This window comes from Manacus vitellinus, unplaced genomic scaffold, assembly GCF_001715985.3.
Source record: "Manacus vitellinus isolate BGI_N305 unplaced genomic scaffold, ASM171598v3 scaffold_0_pilon, whole genome shotgun sequence".
In the NCBI taxonomy this organism is placed as follows: Eukaryota; Metazoa; Chordata; class Aves; order Passeriformes; family Pipridae; genus Manacus; species Manacus vitellinus.
Window position 1 is genome coordinate 32,772,765 of NW_021938789.1, and position 13,014 is coordinate 32,785,778.

General features: G+C 40.4%; 2 protein-coding genes across 10 annotated transcripts in view; one reads left to right on the forward strand and one right to left on the reverse strand.

Annotated features, from left to right (window-relative positions):
* The window catches only part of CLCN3 (chloride voltage-gated channel 3), a 72,710-nt gene extending 71,129 nt beyond the window's left edge, over positions 1 to 1,581 (reverse strand). For both annotated transcript variants that reach the window (XM_018070919.3, XM_018070907.2), the window contains exon 1: positions 1,475 to 1,581. The gene's annotated coding sequence lies outside the window, so the exon portion shown is untranslated. The remainder of the gene's footprint in view (positions 1 to 1,474) is intronic.
* A 139-nt stretch (positions 1,582 to 1,720) lies between these two features.
* NEK1 (NIMA related kinase 1) overlaps positions 1,721 to 13,014 on the forward strand; it is a 46,509-nt gene continuing 35,215 nt past the window's right edge. For 6 of the 8 annotated variants that reach the window (XM_029960513.1, XM_029960528.1, XM_029960531.1 and 3 more), the window contains exons 1-9: positions 1,831 to 2,070; positions 4,759 to 4,907; positions 4,984 to 5,080; positions 7,073 to 7,170; positions 8,745 to 8,828; positions 9,279 to 9,346; positions 9,467 to 9,553; positions 10,609 to 10,663; positions 11,833 to 12,033. In XM_029960513.1, coding sequence (XP_029816373.1) covers positions 4,791 to 4,907; positions 4,984 to 5,080; positions 7,073 to 7,170; positions 8,745 to 8,828; positions 9,279 to 9,346; positions 9,467 to 9,553; positions 10,609 to 10,663; positions 11,833 to 12,033 — 807 coding nt within the window. In that variant the 5' untranslated portion in view covers positions 1,831 to 2,070; positions 4,759 to 4,790. The other 2 variants (XM_018070944.3, XM_018070936.2) reach the window with 2 other exon arrangements.

Below are 13,014 nucleotides of genomic sequence, written 5' to 3' on the forward strand. Positions count from 1 at the left end.
GTATAAGTTTTATTTTCACAGTAGTTGCAGACAGATGCAGAGTCATTGTGTTTCAAGCTATGAGTTTCAAGCTACCTGCAGTTTTCCCATAGCAGAACTCCTTCCCATCTTGACAACTTTGAAGCAAGTTTACATCTGCTTGCCAACGAAAGAGACAAGACATCAAATTTAAGGCAGTCAGTGAAAGACTTATCTTAGAAAAAATGATAGTGGCAGCTGGTGAGTTCTCTAGGGACTTATTTGTTATACTTTACAAAGGTACGTGTCCTATAATGCACTTTTTTTTTTAATTTTACATTACAGATTATTGACATTTCCTTAAATAGAGAAACAGTATTGAGGACTATCTGTTTTCAAATCTGTCATACCAACACATCCTTCATTCTAATAGCTGTATCTGCAAAGAAGCATCTGTTGCTAAGGGATACAGAACATAAACCCTTCACAGGTCCACCAGAAAGAAAAGCATCTGAAAGCAAAATACACCTGACAATTTCTTTCAAAACTCTGCATCATAAACTTCAGAGGTCCCACAACCTCAAAGAGGAGGTGCAAGTCCTAACACCCAAACGATTACCATTACTGATACATTGCCAAAAGTATTTAAGCATCTATTTTAACATAGTTTAGCACCAGAAATATTTTATTTGGTTGTAATGCCCTATTTAGTTTAGTATTTTAAGTGTGACACAGCAAATTTACCATGCTACACTGAACATAGTTCACTATCAGCACATAATTTTCTACTGTCACACTCTCAGACGTTCATTTTAGGTGAGAATTGATACACACTTGTTTCACAGCCATTCCCACGTTTTTGGATAGAGAAGGGAAAGATTTTGGACAAGTAGGGAAAACAATATGAAAGAATGCAGTCAATATTCAGTTTTAAACTCGCTGATCTGCACTTTCATTTAACTGAGAGGCTCCAAGGAAAGAGCCCATTATCTCACCCCTTGTGTAAGAGCGGCCCTACTAGCCAAACCCGTAAACCAGCATAAAGCGAGCAACTCGAGCGGAATAATCCTTCCAACGCTGGTTTCGTGGGGAGGAGACCCTGGACCTTCCCATCCGCAGAGCCCCTCGCCCTCCGTGCGCGCACGGGAGCTGCCCAGCGGAAGGCGGGGATGGGGTGGCACGCCGTGCTTACGCCGTGTAAACACGCGGGGCACTCCTCCCTTGCCCGGGCCCTCGGGGGAGGCGGGTGGACCAGGAGAGGGGTCCGCCGGGAACCACCACGTCTCTCCCTTCCGCCCCCGACTGCGAGACGGAGCCATCTCGCTGGCGAGGCGCAACAGCCGCTCCGCGGGCGAAGGCTGCGGGCTAGCCGCTCCCCTCCTCCCCCATCCTCCTCTCCTCGCCCGCCTCAGCCCCCGCTGCACCGCGCCGCGGGAGCCCCAGCTCGCCCTGCCCTACCCTACCCTGCCGCCACCTGCCTGCTGCCTGCCCTGCCCTCCCCCGTCCCGTCCCGTACCTGCGCAGGCGGCGCCGCCCGCTGCTCCCCGGGAGGCGCTTGGCTCATCCTCCCTCCGAGCGCAGCGGGACACGGGCTCGGCCCCGAGCCGCGGCCGCTCCGCGCCGGCACCGGCCCCCTCGGCGCGGGCAAGGGCGGGGGCTCGCACGGCGCACGCTCGGCGGGTCAGCGGCGCCGTCAACTGCTGGTTCCGCTTCCCGCGGCCCGCCCGCTCGGGGCCGGCCCGCTCCCGCCCGCCAGGGGCGCGCTTCCCGGCGGCGCGGGCCGCGCTCGGGTGCGGGGATGCAGCTCCCCCGGGGGGAGGCAGGACAGCCTCGCGCTTAGAACGGGGAGGAGGCGGTTTCCCAGGTACAGGAGGGAGGGAGGTGCTGGGCACATCGCGGCGTCGTTCGGCTGCGGGCTGAACCCACCGTCTCTGAATTCCAGACCACCAGGCGCTGCGGGACCCCGAGAGCATAAGGGTTTTACCTGCAGAGGAAACACAGGTGTCGGGCTGGGCACGGAACTGCTCGGCTCTGCCAGCCGAGGTGCTGAGGCCAGCGAAGGGTTAGCTTAGCACACAGTGACAGAAGGCAGGTTCCAGAAAAGCACGGCAGGTAAAGGGAAAGGAGTGGATTATTTTTCCAAGGAAAATGCCCGCTGGTCCGTTTGTACAAGGCTAAGAACTGTGCGAACCAGGTGATGGATCGAGGCAGTCGGACTGAGAAAGTGCGTTGTGAATCTGTAGGCTTTGCCCGTAGGTGTCATAAAGGCGCTTTGGGGTCGGGAGCGGAGGAGCCGCAGGTCCGGCCTGGCCCGCCCCGGTGAGCGCTGCGCTCAGCTCCGCTGGGGCGCGCGTCTTTCTACGACCCCCGCCCCGGGGCTGTCCGTGGGCAGACTCGTACCGGCGGTGCCGGGCTGTGCGGTGCTGTGGGGCGCGGTAGGTTCGTTCGTGAAACACTTGTAGCTGGTTTTTGGTTTTTCACCCCCGAAACCGCTGACAGCCACCCCGCGCGCCCCGCCCGTCACGTGACCCGCGGCGCGCGTTACCAGGGTGAAGCACCGCTAACGCGGAGAGGGCGGGCAAGGCCGCGGCCCCGCCTCCGCCAGGGCTCGCCCAATGGGAACCGAGCCGAGAGGCGGGGCCGCCAATAGGGGCGGATGGGGCGGGGCTTTGGCGGGCGCGGGGCCAGGTTGGGTGGCTGTGGCGGCGGCGGGCAGGTATGGCGGGGCGGGCACGGGCACGGGCACGGGCACGGAGCGGGCACGGGACGATGCTGTGGCGGGGCTGGGCGCGGCGCGGCGGAGATGGGGCGCGGGGGCGTCCTCCTGCGGAGTCTCTCCCAGCCGCCCTGGGGCGAGGGGTTCTCGGCCGCACTTCTCGCCCCGGTGCTGGGCTTGCCCCAGCTGTGCGGGGGCGGCGGCCTGGCGGGGCGCAGCCGGGGAGCGGGCCATGCCCCTCCCCTGCCCTGCCCTCTCGCGGGCACCGCTCCACACCGCGCCGCTCCGCCTCTCGCACGCCCGGCCCAGCCCTGGCCTGGCCGTGCGCTCCGGTCGGCCGGGCTGTCGCGGGGTGTGACTTCTGCTGCTTTCCTGCGTGTCCGTGGTGGGTGAAATGACTTATTGCCCAGGGCTGGAAAAGCCAACGCCCTATTGGCGCTGATGTCCTTTCTCGAGGCGCCGCTTTTTCCCTTGTCACGTGTAAAAATAAGACCTCTGTCTCATAGAAGATATGCACGCCCTTTGCTGAACTGCAGGCAGGCTGATTATTGACCATTTGTATTTGCACGGAGCAGCATGCGGTAGCAGCCCTGAGCTACGCCTAGTGCAGCTGGTTTAGCTGTAGAACAACGGGTTGTTTCAGAAAGCAGGAGCAGGAGGAGAACTTCAGTAAAGCCATGTGAAGTTCAAATTGTGTCCCACCTGCTGTACTTTATTGTCACCCAAAAGAGAATATTGAAGTTAATACCAAGTCTTTCTTATATTTAGAAATGCAACTTCAGATTAAACTGTCTCTACTTTAAGAAAAAACTCTCACTAAGACATTGCAAGTGTGTAATTTTCACTTTTTTGTTTCCTGGTAGTTATACTTACTCCTAGTATGTTTCCCATCTCTTTTGCAGAACAGATTGCTGCAGATCTCTTTTCTTTTGTCTTTCTAGACTAGACAAGCTTATTCATTTTAGTCTGCTTTCATGGTATGGATTCTGTTAAGCAGCATCTGTGTCTAGCGTGTGGTAACTTTGTGGGAAAAAAATGAACCCAAATCAGGGAGAGCCCCAGATCGTGAGACCTGTGATGTGTGTGAAGTATGGATGTAAGCTACTAGGATCTCCTGTTGGGAGTAAGCTGGATACAGCAAAGCATAAATGCTGCTAGTGCTTGCAAATGAGGCTTGGATGCAGAAAAGCATAGGCACCATTTGTCTTTTTCAGCTTATGGAAACTTCCTCAGGGTGTGGCAGTTCTGCTGTAAAAAATATGATCTTTTAGTCTACTGTGAATTTGTTTTACCATTTTTTGCTTTGGTCTTTGTTTTGCCAAGTCTCTTTGCTATTCTGACACTAGCAATAGCTTCCACATGCAGCTCCCCAGTCTCTTGTTTTTACTAAAGTGGTTTTAATATAGAAACTTAAGCACTATCTACATTCAGCTGAGTACGCCATTTAATCTCAGAAGGTAGTCTAAATGGTCAGATAGTACATTAAAAATAATGATTCTCACTATTTTGTAATGAATTTATTTGCAACATGAAAAAAGTCTTTCAGTCAGACTTTAAGGCACACCTTGCCGTACTGAATAACGATTCTAAACTTGATGGGGATCTGTTGAATTTGGTCCATTTTTTTTTCTATATAGCATCTAATTTCCAAAATACTGGATTTAGTGCTTCTTAAGAAACAACATGTAGGGATTCCTTCTGCCCCTGTTGTATTTTTTCCAAGTAAAATGGAATGAAGGATTGTTGACCAGGTGCTATAAGTCCCTATGATGTTTGCGTGCCAGCTGAATCAGAAGCTATGGCACTGACTGCTTGCTTTATTTAAAGATAGAACACATCCTTTTTAGTCAAAATGAAAAATTAAACAGGTTTTAGCAATGTAGCCCTTTTTGGCCCAAAGTGAGTTAACTGTACTGAAATAGAATTGAGACTAAGAGTAGATGATTTCCACAAAAGCAACTGAAGAGACAAATGGATTAACGTTTTGATTAAAAAAAAATGTAGCCTGACCTGTCAGGCTAAATGACTAATTACACCTAACTAAATCTGGGTTGTGGTTTTTTTGTGGTTTTTTTTTTGCCTAGTACTCAAGTAAGCATGCCTTAAGAAGATAACTATGGATAAATATATTAAAGTGCGGAAGATTGGAGAAGGATCCTTTGGGAAAGCAATACTTGTCAAAGCTAAAGAAAATGGCCAACAGTATGTTATTAAAGAAATAAACATCTCTAAGGTGAGTTATTATTATTCATTCCTGATCCATTCTTTTTGTATTTCTGTTCTCAAAAATCATTATTTTCCTTCTGAAGATGTCAAATAAGGAGAGAGAAGAATCAAGGAGAGAAGTTGCTGTATTGGCTAACATGAAACATCCGAATATTGTCCTCTATAGGGAGTCATTTGAAGGTAAGATTAAGTAATACAGTGGAATCTGAAGTAATGCTAGTAAGCCAATTCTGTACACCACTTACTGCATTTAGTTTAAAAGTCTGCGTTTCCTCTCTTTAATCAGTATTTTTCATACCTTTATTATTTATTTCAGTTCTTTTCCACTGTATTTTTTTTCACAATTCCAATGCACATTTTAAAGTGTAATTTAGAAAAAAAAGGGCAACAAATAAACAGAGATATTCATGATTATTCCTACATGCTTTGATTTTGTTTGATACTTATATGAAAAATATTCTCTTGTTTCTCCAGAGCATAAATCTGCTGGAATACTTTTATGTACCCTAGCAATTGGAGTGCTTGTGTAGGTTAAATACGAGTACAGTCTAAATTTGGGTATTGATTACCTAGCAAGAGCAGTTTCATGTCTGAGTTTGTTGTCTTAGAGTGCAGTCTTCAGTAATTGCAATCATATAATTACTTTCAGAGCTGGAAAAATAGATGGGACTGTTTACTTCATCAAGATATGAAGGAAGGAGAAATATAATTCCACATTGTCTTCACAGTGAATGGCTGGGGAAATGAGCAGAATAAATAAAAGATTCCAAAAACCTATCATATACGTTAAAATATTATTTAAAACCACTCTAAAATTATTTGAAATACTGTTTAGGGACAGTGCTCTCTTCTCCTTTACTTCCTTTCTGCTTATTTTCATGTATCTTGCCTGGGGGCTTTTATTTTCTCCATTCTTTAAATTAGTTTTTTGTTATATAATCATATTACACGACCATAGTCTTCTGTTTATAAATCCATGCTTCTGCCTTCTTTGTCTTAGAGGCCTGTTTTTTAAGACTGCTTATTTCTTACAAGATCAACCCTGCAGTCCATAATTCGTGGGACTTCATGTTGCACCTTTATTGCTAAAACACATTGACTTTGAATATACTGATTTGGTTTAAAAATAAGAGAATTATTTCAGCAACAGGTCTGCAAGAAATCCAGACTTCTGAGATCATCTTTTAAAATAACACTGATTATAAAGCTTAACTGAGATACAACTGTAAGGGTTCAATGTTTTGAAAGGCAGATTTCAGAAGCGTTCTGTGGGAGTGAAATTGAAGTGACCTAGATGATTCTCTTGATTTTAATTTACAGTTTGAGTGCTTAACTTTTTCATAAAATAAAAGCTTTTATTCTGAGCAGCATGTGATTGATTTTTTTTGCAGTTATTTAGCTCTTCTCAAAATCACGCCCAGTATGTGAGGAACATAGTTCTTATGTTTTTGGCAACTTCTGCTTAACCTGTTTTTTCATCAATAACTTGGAAAAAGTGCATTGGTCAACAAATCTGTAACTTTGAATGAAATATATATCATCGTATCTCCTATTGGAAACTTGCATAGGATTTTTTGAAGTCTCCCCAAATTCCATTGAAAAATGAGAAAATAATTGTTTCCATCTCTCATTGTCTACTGGGAGTTTTGTTACTGTTCTTCAGGCTTTGAAATGATCTGCATGTTTTATGAGAGCTGATGATTTTCATGTTCTTGCACTTAGAGTAATGCCTAGCCCAGGTAATACTCCAAAAAAGAGCAAGGCAAATAGAGGCAACTACCTAAATTAGAACTTAAGATCTCTATTTTTAGGGTAGGGGACCTATGGGATGTTTGAAAGCAGTTTGAAGATGATTTTATATTGCGTTCATAAAGTGACACCTATAATTTCATGGTAGTTTTGAATGCCATTTCAGGGCATTGGTTCAGCAGATGTAATTTTTTTTCTCTCTGGATCTCAAAGTGGTCTGATGTTACCAAAAATGGGAAACGTAGGTTGTGAAACTCAAAATAATAATAATATTTATGGACTAATAAATTATATCTGAAGCTGCATGCGAAAAAGTTGGGGGTTTTTGTTGTGTTTTCTGTGACTGTAGTGAAGATATTCAGAAAGTTATATAAATATGGGTCTTTTATTTGTCTTTTTTAAATTCTTTGTTTTATTTTACAGAAAATGGCTGTCTCTACATAGTGATGGATTATTGTGAAGGAGGAGACCTATTTAAAAAGATAAATGCCCAGAAAGGAGTATTATTCTCTGAAGATCAGGTAACAGCAAACTACTGCTATAGTGTTTTGTTGCAGGATACTTTTTCATGAATTTTAAATTATTTTGGCTCACTTTGTAGGTGTGGTTGCTCAAATTGTCATTCTTGTTGCCATCGGTCACAGTAGTATCTTTAAAAAAAACCAAAACCAAACTGAAACAAACAAAACACAAACACCCCTCACCCTTGCCAAAAAGGAAAACCAGAAAGAAAACATAGTCCTGGGAGTCATGGGTATCTTACTTGGAATCTTGTCTGTATGTATAAGATGCTTTTAAACAGGTTGGATCTTTTGTGAAGTAAACCAGATTCGAGAAATGAAAAATACTGAAGGACAACATGGATATTTTTAAACCTTTGAAGTAGAGCTTATGATTTTTGTATCATAATACTGATTGTCATGTATTAGAAGTATAAAATAGCATACTTTGTAAGTATAACAATATGGAATATGGAAATATGAAGTTGGCATTGTTCAAAAGTTTATTTTCCTGTTGACAGAAATTTAATTTTATATTGGAAATATACCAGCAAATTTTCTTTTTCCACAAAACTGGTTATAAAGTCATTTTAGTAGAAGAGAAGTGGGAGAGTTCGGAATAAATGAGAGGATTTTATGTAGAGATTTGATTAAACTAGCTGAAAATAGATTATGTAGGGTCAGGGTGGTTTTTTGTTAGAACCGACATATGTTTCTTTGTTTATAAATTGTTTCTATGCCCTTTTGTCTTCACCCAGTAGGATCTCAATTTACCTGTGATTGGAAAGGCTTAATAATTTATTAGGTCTACTAATGGTATTTAGAATAGGGTATTCATGAAACATTTTGGATATAATTTGAAAAACTTTTCATTTTTCTAATTTGACTTCACTTTTACAATAAGCTTGAAAAGTGAGAATTAAGCCTTGAATTATACTGTAATTTTGTCATGTTACATCCTTCTAAGTTAGGAATGTGAAACCATTATTCACATAGAAAAGTTCTTGTCATTAGTCACTCCTTAAATTGCGATTTTTGCCAATTTTTTTTTTAAATAGGCTTTGTTGGCTTGTTTATAATCTTCTAGTTAGATGCTTGTTGCTTTTCTCATAGAAATCTACTTTGTACTATATTTCTTTCTAAGGTAAGATACAGAAAATTACTATATGATAGAATAAGTATTTCTGTGAATATCAGTGTGACTTTCTAGGACCCTTGGTCAATTAACTGACTGCAAGGTTTGCCATATTGGTTACAGCAAAAGTACAATGTTTTAACTTGCAAGTTCCACATCTTAGGCATTTTAGCCAATGAAATTCACATTGTGTACTTCTGTTGCATGTATAGTATATAATGCAAATCGTAATCTCAAGATTAATATCAAATTTGGGTAATAAGCATCTTTCATTAAAAGGTTTGCATAATGGTGACAGTACTTTTAAATTTTTAATTGTTCTATAGCATAAATTAAGACATTTGGGGGAGGAGGGTAAAATCTGGAGTTATAATTAAAGAACTGATTTGATAGTGTCTTGTAAGTGGGGAAGCTTTCAGATCAATGGCGATGCTGATGTTGCATTTTCTTTTATGCATAGATTCTGGATTGGTTTGTACAGATTTGTTTAGCACTAAAACACATACATGATAGAAAAATCTTGCATCGGGACATAAAGTCACAGGTATGTAGGTCACTGGTTTTCAGCTGAATTTACTTCCAAAGTGATTAAATTCATATCTTGCTAGTGTAAGTTGGCAAATTATGGAAAACAGTCATTTTATGTAAACATTTCTAATACTGGAAACACTTTTTCAGAATCGTCTGCAGGAGGTTTATATGATATTTTTACAAGCCGATGAGGCTATCTGATGAAGCTACCTGAGTGTTACTCATATATTTGTGTGGGGACAGGAAAGGTTATACTTGAGAATGTGTAGTATTATTTTCTGATTTTAATGAAGTAGGACTAGAATAAGTCTGGTGTTCCACAGTAGTCAGTAACACTACTACCAGTGACTTAAGAGGGATTGATGGTAGAAAACTTTCTTTTTCCCAAAACATACAGAGAACAAAAAGTGTGCAATTGTATGAATATTTTAATTAACAGACTTCTTAACATTTCTATATCAAGAATATATTTTTAACCAAAGATGGAACAATACAGCTGGGAGATTTTGGAATCGCCAGAGTTCTTAACAGGTAAATCCTTTTTGATACTGTTTTTTCTCTCACTTAATCTGTATCGCTTTGATCAAGGAAAACACAATCTGTACTTCATGTGAGTTAACCAGTTAACATCCATTCTTATTTTTTTCTTAGTACTGCAGAGTTGGCTCGCACTTGCATAGGAACACCATACTATTTATCGCCTGAAATATGTCAGAACAAGCCTTACAATAATAAAAGGTAATTTTTTTTAAGGAGAAGAAAAACAGTTCTTTTAGGAATCTAAAGCTGTTCTAGTCTTATGATAGTGAACAGCTGTTAGTCTTTCTCTTACCTCAGTAGATACTGAGCCTCACTGTACAAGTGGGACCTTAGTAGGTCTGCAGTACAAAGCAATGTGATGCAGAGTTGACTTAGCTTAATGCTTGAAGTTTTAGATCTAGCTGTGTTCTTAATTATGGCTCTACTCTTGCCTGTCTGTTTTACTGCCTTAATTTATGCACTACAAATGTGAAACTGTTAATGATGAAAGACAGTAATTGTATTCTCTAAGCACATGCATAGATGGGTGTCTCAGCTTGCTCCAGATAACAAAGTCCTACAGGTACCTCACTTACACGCTTGCTGGCAGTAGGCTGTATCTGGTAACAGTGTCCCTGGTGTAATTAAAATGGTTGTTATCAAGTTACCCTTACACTGCACTAAGCTACTGCATTCATTTCTGTGAATGCCCTATACTAATTTCAATTGGTTTCTTAAAAGATAAAAGTTATTGTAATACCTTGCCCCTTAATTTCTTCTATGTAGGATTTATTATCCAGTGGTATTGCAACTAAATTCTGTAATCCTGTACTGAGTGAGGGTAAGGTGAGTCAGTGTTAAACAGAGAAAATTGACTTAGAGATGTATTTGCTGAATTAGGTGGTGAGTTTTGTTTGGTTTTTTGTTTGTTAAATTCAAAAACTTCCAGCTACTGTATATACTTAAAAAAAAAAGACTTTTTTTCCATATTTTGTCTCATTTCTGTGGTTACGGTGGTTCAGATGAAAATTTCTAAATCTGAAGCCAAAATAACCTCGTATGGTTTTCAGGTTGACCTTATTTTTGGTTGTGGAATTTTTTTTTTTTTATTGTTGTTGTTCGGGGTTTTGTGGGGTCAAAGAAGTCCATACAGGGAACCTTGTACACACTCAAAATACAGCCTTTTCCTTTTCAAAGATAGACTTCACATATATAATTTACTTGGCAATGTTACACCTAGAACTAATTGTTAAGATATGTTCTCTTTGATTTAGTGATATCTGGGCCCTCGGTTGTGTTCTCTATGAAATGTGCACACTTAAACATGCGGTGAGTACAAACTTGGTGTGTCTATAAAAGAACAGTTATTTGAAACAGAAATTTTTTCTGATGTTGCATAGATGCGTTTTAGCTGATGAAAGGTTTTCGTGATAACTGTTTGGAAATTACCTTCAGCGTTCTCATCTCCGCTTCCTGTGCCGGCCACCATTTTCCATTGGCGTTTTGATTCGTTCCATTCTCTCAGAAGTCTTGGCACTTTTGTTAATAATGAATTGTGTCAGCTGAAAAAATTGTTAGGTGTTGTAACAAAGGATACCAGCAACAGTGTTTCTTTTTTTCAAAATGCTTGACTTCACTGAAAGTCTGAATTTGGACTCTCAGTTTTTGTGCAAATGAATTAATGTATTTCTGTTTAGAACAGGAATAATGCTTAGAAAAAGACTCCCATGGTGGAAGAGTTGCCTTCCCTCCCCTTCCTCTCTTTGCGTGTGTGTCGTTTTATCATCCATTTCCAGTCAGGAAGGGAAGAAAAACTTTTTTTTTCTTTTTTGTGTCTTGATTTGAATTTTTTTTGTGGGTTTCGTCTTCTTTGGGGTTTTTTTAGTAGCTATTTTTATTAAAAGAAAAAGATCATAACTATATGAAAATGGAAAAAAATTTCCAAGGGATGAGGGTTTAATTTCATTTCAAGCTTTTGTAATTTCTTATTGCTTAGTCTTTTATGTGACAACAATGCTGACAATGTTGCCTTTCTGAGAGTTGATGGCAACAAGTTGTTTTCCGTAAGCTGCATGATATGTATTGTTTTCTTTTTATTGTACAAATGAATTGAAATGGTGCCCTCTGTTTCCTGAGCTTAAATTGAAGTCTGAGCGTTCCTTCAGATTTCATGCTGAAGGACTGTGAATACTTTACATTCTTTCATTTGAAATGTGGATTTGCTGAAAAGGGCAGAAGGCATGTGGTGGTTGAAAATGTTTGGAAGAGGAGATCGAGCAAATAATTATGTAATTATTTTTCTTATTTATATGTCATTTTGGCAACAGATTATTTTTAACTGCTGATGTAAACTGTTGATGACATTGAAAATATGTTTTGGTATGTTGAGGCAAGGGAAGGTGCTTTGTTAGTTTTCCTCATCATCTGTATATGCAGCCATGCGTGTGGACACACAGTCAGTAATATGTAGTAACTGTTTTCTTCCTTGTGCCATACAGTTTGAAGCCGGTAACATGAAGAACTTAGTACTGAAGATAATCTCTGGACCATTTCCTCCTGTTTCTGTGCATTACTCCTATGATCTACGTAATCTGCTGTCACAGTTATTTAAAAGGAATCCTAGGAATAGACCATCAGTAAACTCCATATTGGAGAAAAACTTTATAGCCAAACGGGTTGAAAAATTTCTCACACCAGAGGTATGGAGTTTGTTTTAATTCTAACTTCTCTAAAACATCATAGGACTTTTCTTTTTCTTTATTCTGATGTTAATATACAACATGGGAATTTGGAGTAATGGTATTACTTAGAGCTCTTATAGACAGAGTCAGTTAAGGACAAAATAATTTTACTCTGAACTGTAAAGAAAAGTCTCAAATTATTAAGTGTTATGTAGTTTCCATGAGTAAATCTAAATTATCATTTTCTGAAGTGCATTGTTTTGTGTGGATCTCTGTATCGTGAGGAATTGTGAGTGATATGTTGATTTATTTAAATATGTATCTTCTCATAAAATGGTGCTCTCAATGATTTCAGCTTCACTGCTGTATGGAATTACTTCAATCCATTTTTTGTTTGGAATTTGGAATGGCCTGAGAGCCTGTTCTAGGAAATATTGCTACGTAAAGTAATCTTTAAATTTCTTGATATTTAAATGTATCATGTGTATATAACCTCAAAGAAGTTGCTTGCTATTCTGTTTAGAATCTATCGATATCATTTTATGTCCATTAATGTCCTTTTATTATAAATCTAACCAAAAGAGATCAAGATTAACATGTGAATAGTACTGATATGAGGTAAATATAGGCAGAGAAAGGACATGGAGGAAATGCAATATAAAGAATTCTAATGGATTCTTACAACTAAAGAAATGTCATGAGAGGCCATACATAACTGGAATTTCTATTGTCTTCAAATAGACTTTCAACTAATAATAGTTCAGATTAAAGTTTCAGTGAAAGGTGAGATTCAGAAATCATAACAGATAAGTTTGTTCTAATATTTGCAACAAGAGTAGTTTGATCTGATTTTGTTTCCAGTTGTTAGAATGGATATGAAATTTTTATTTGTAGTTAGTCAAAGTATAATTACTAATTGACTGCCTCTGTCAACAGATGGTGATACTAATTTGTCCTAGATAGAGTATGAATACTTGTGCACAATATTTCCACCTGTAT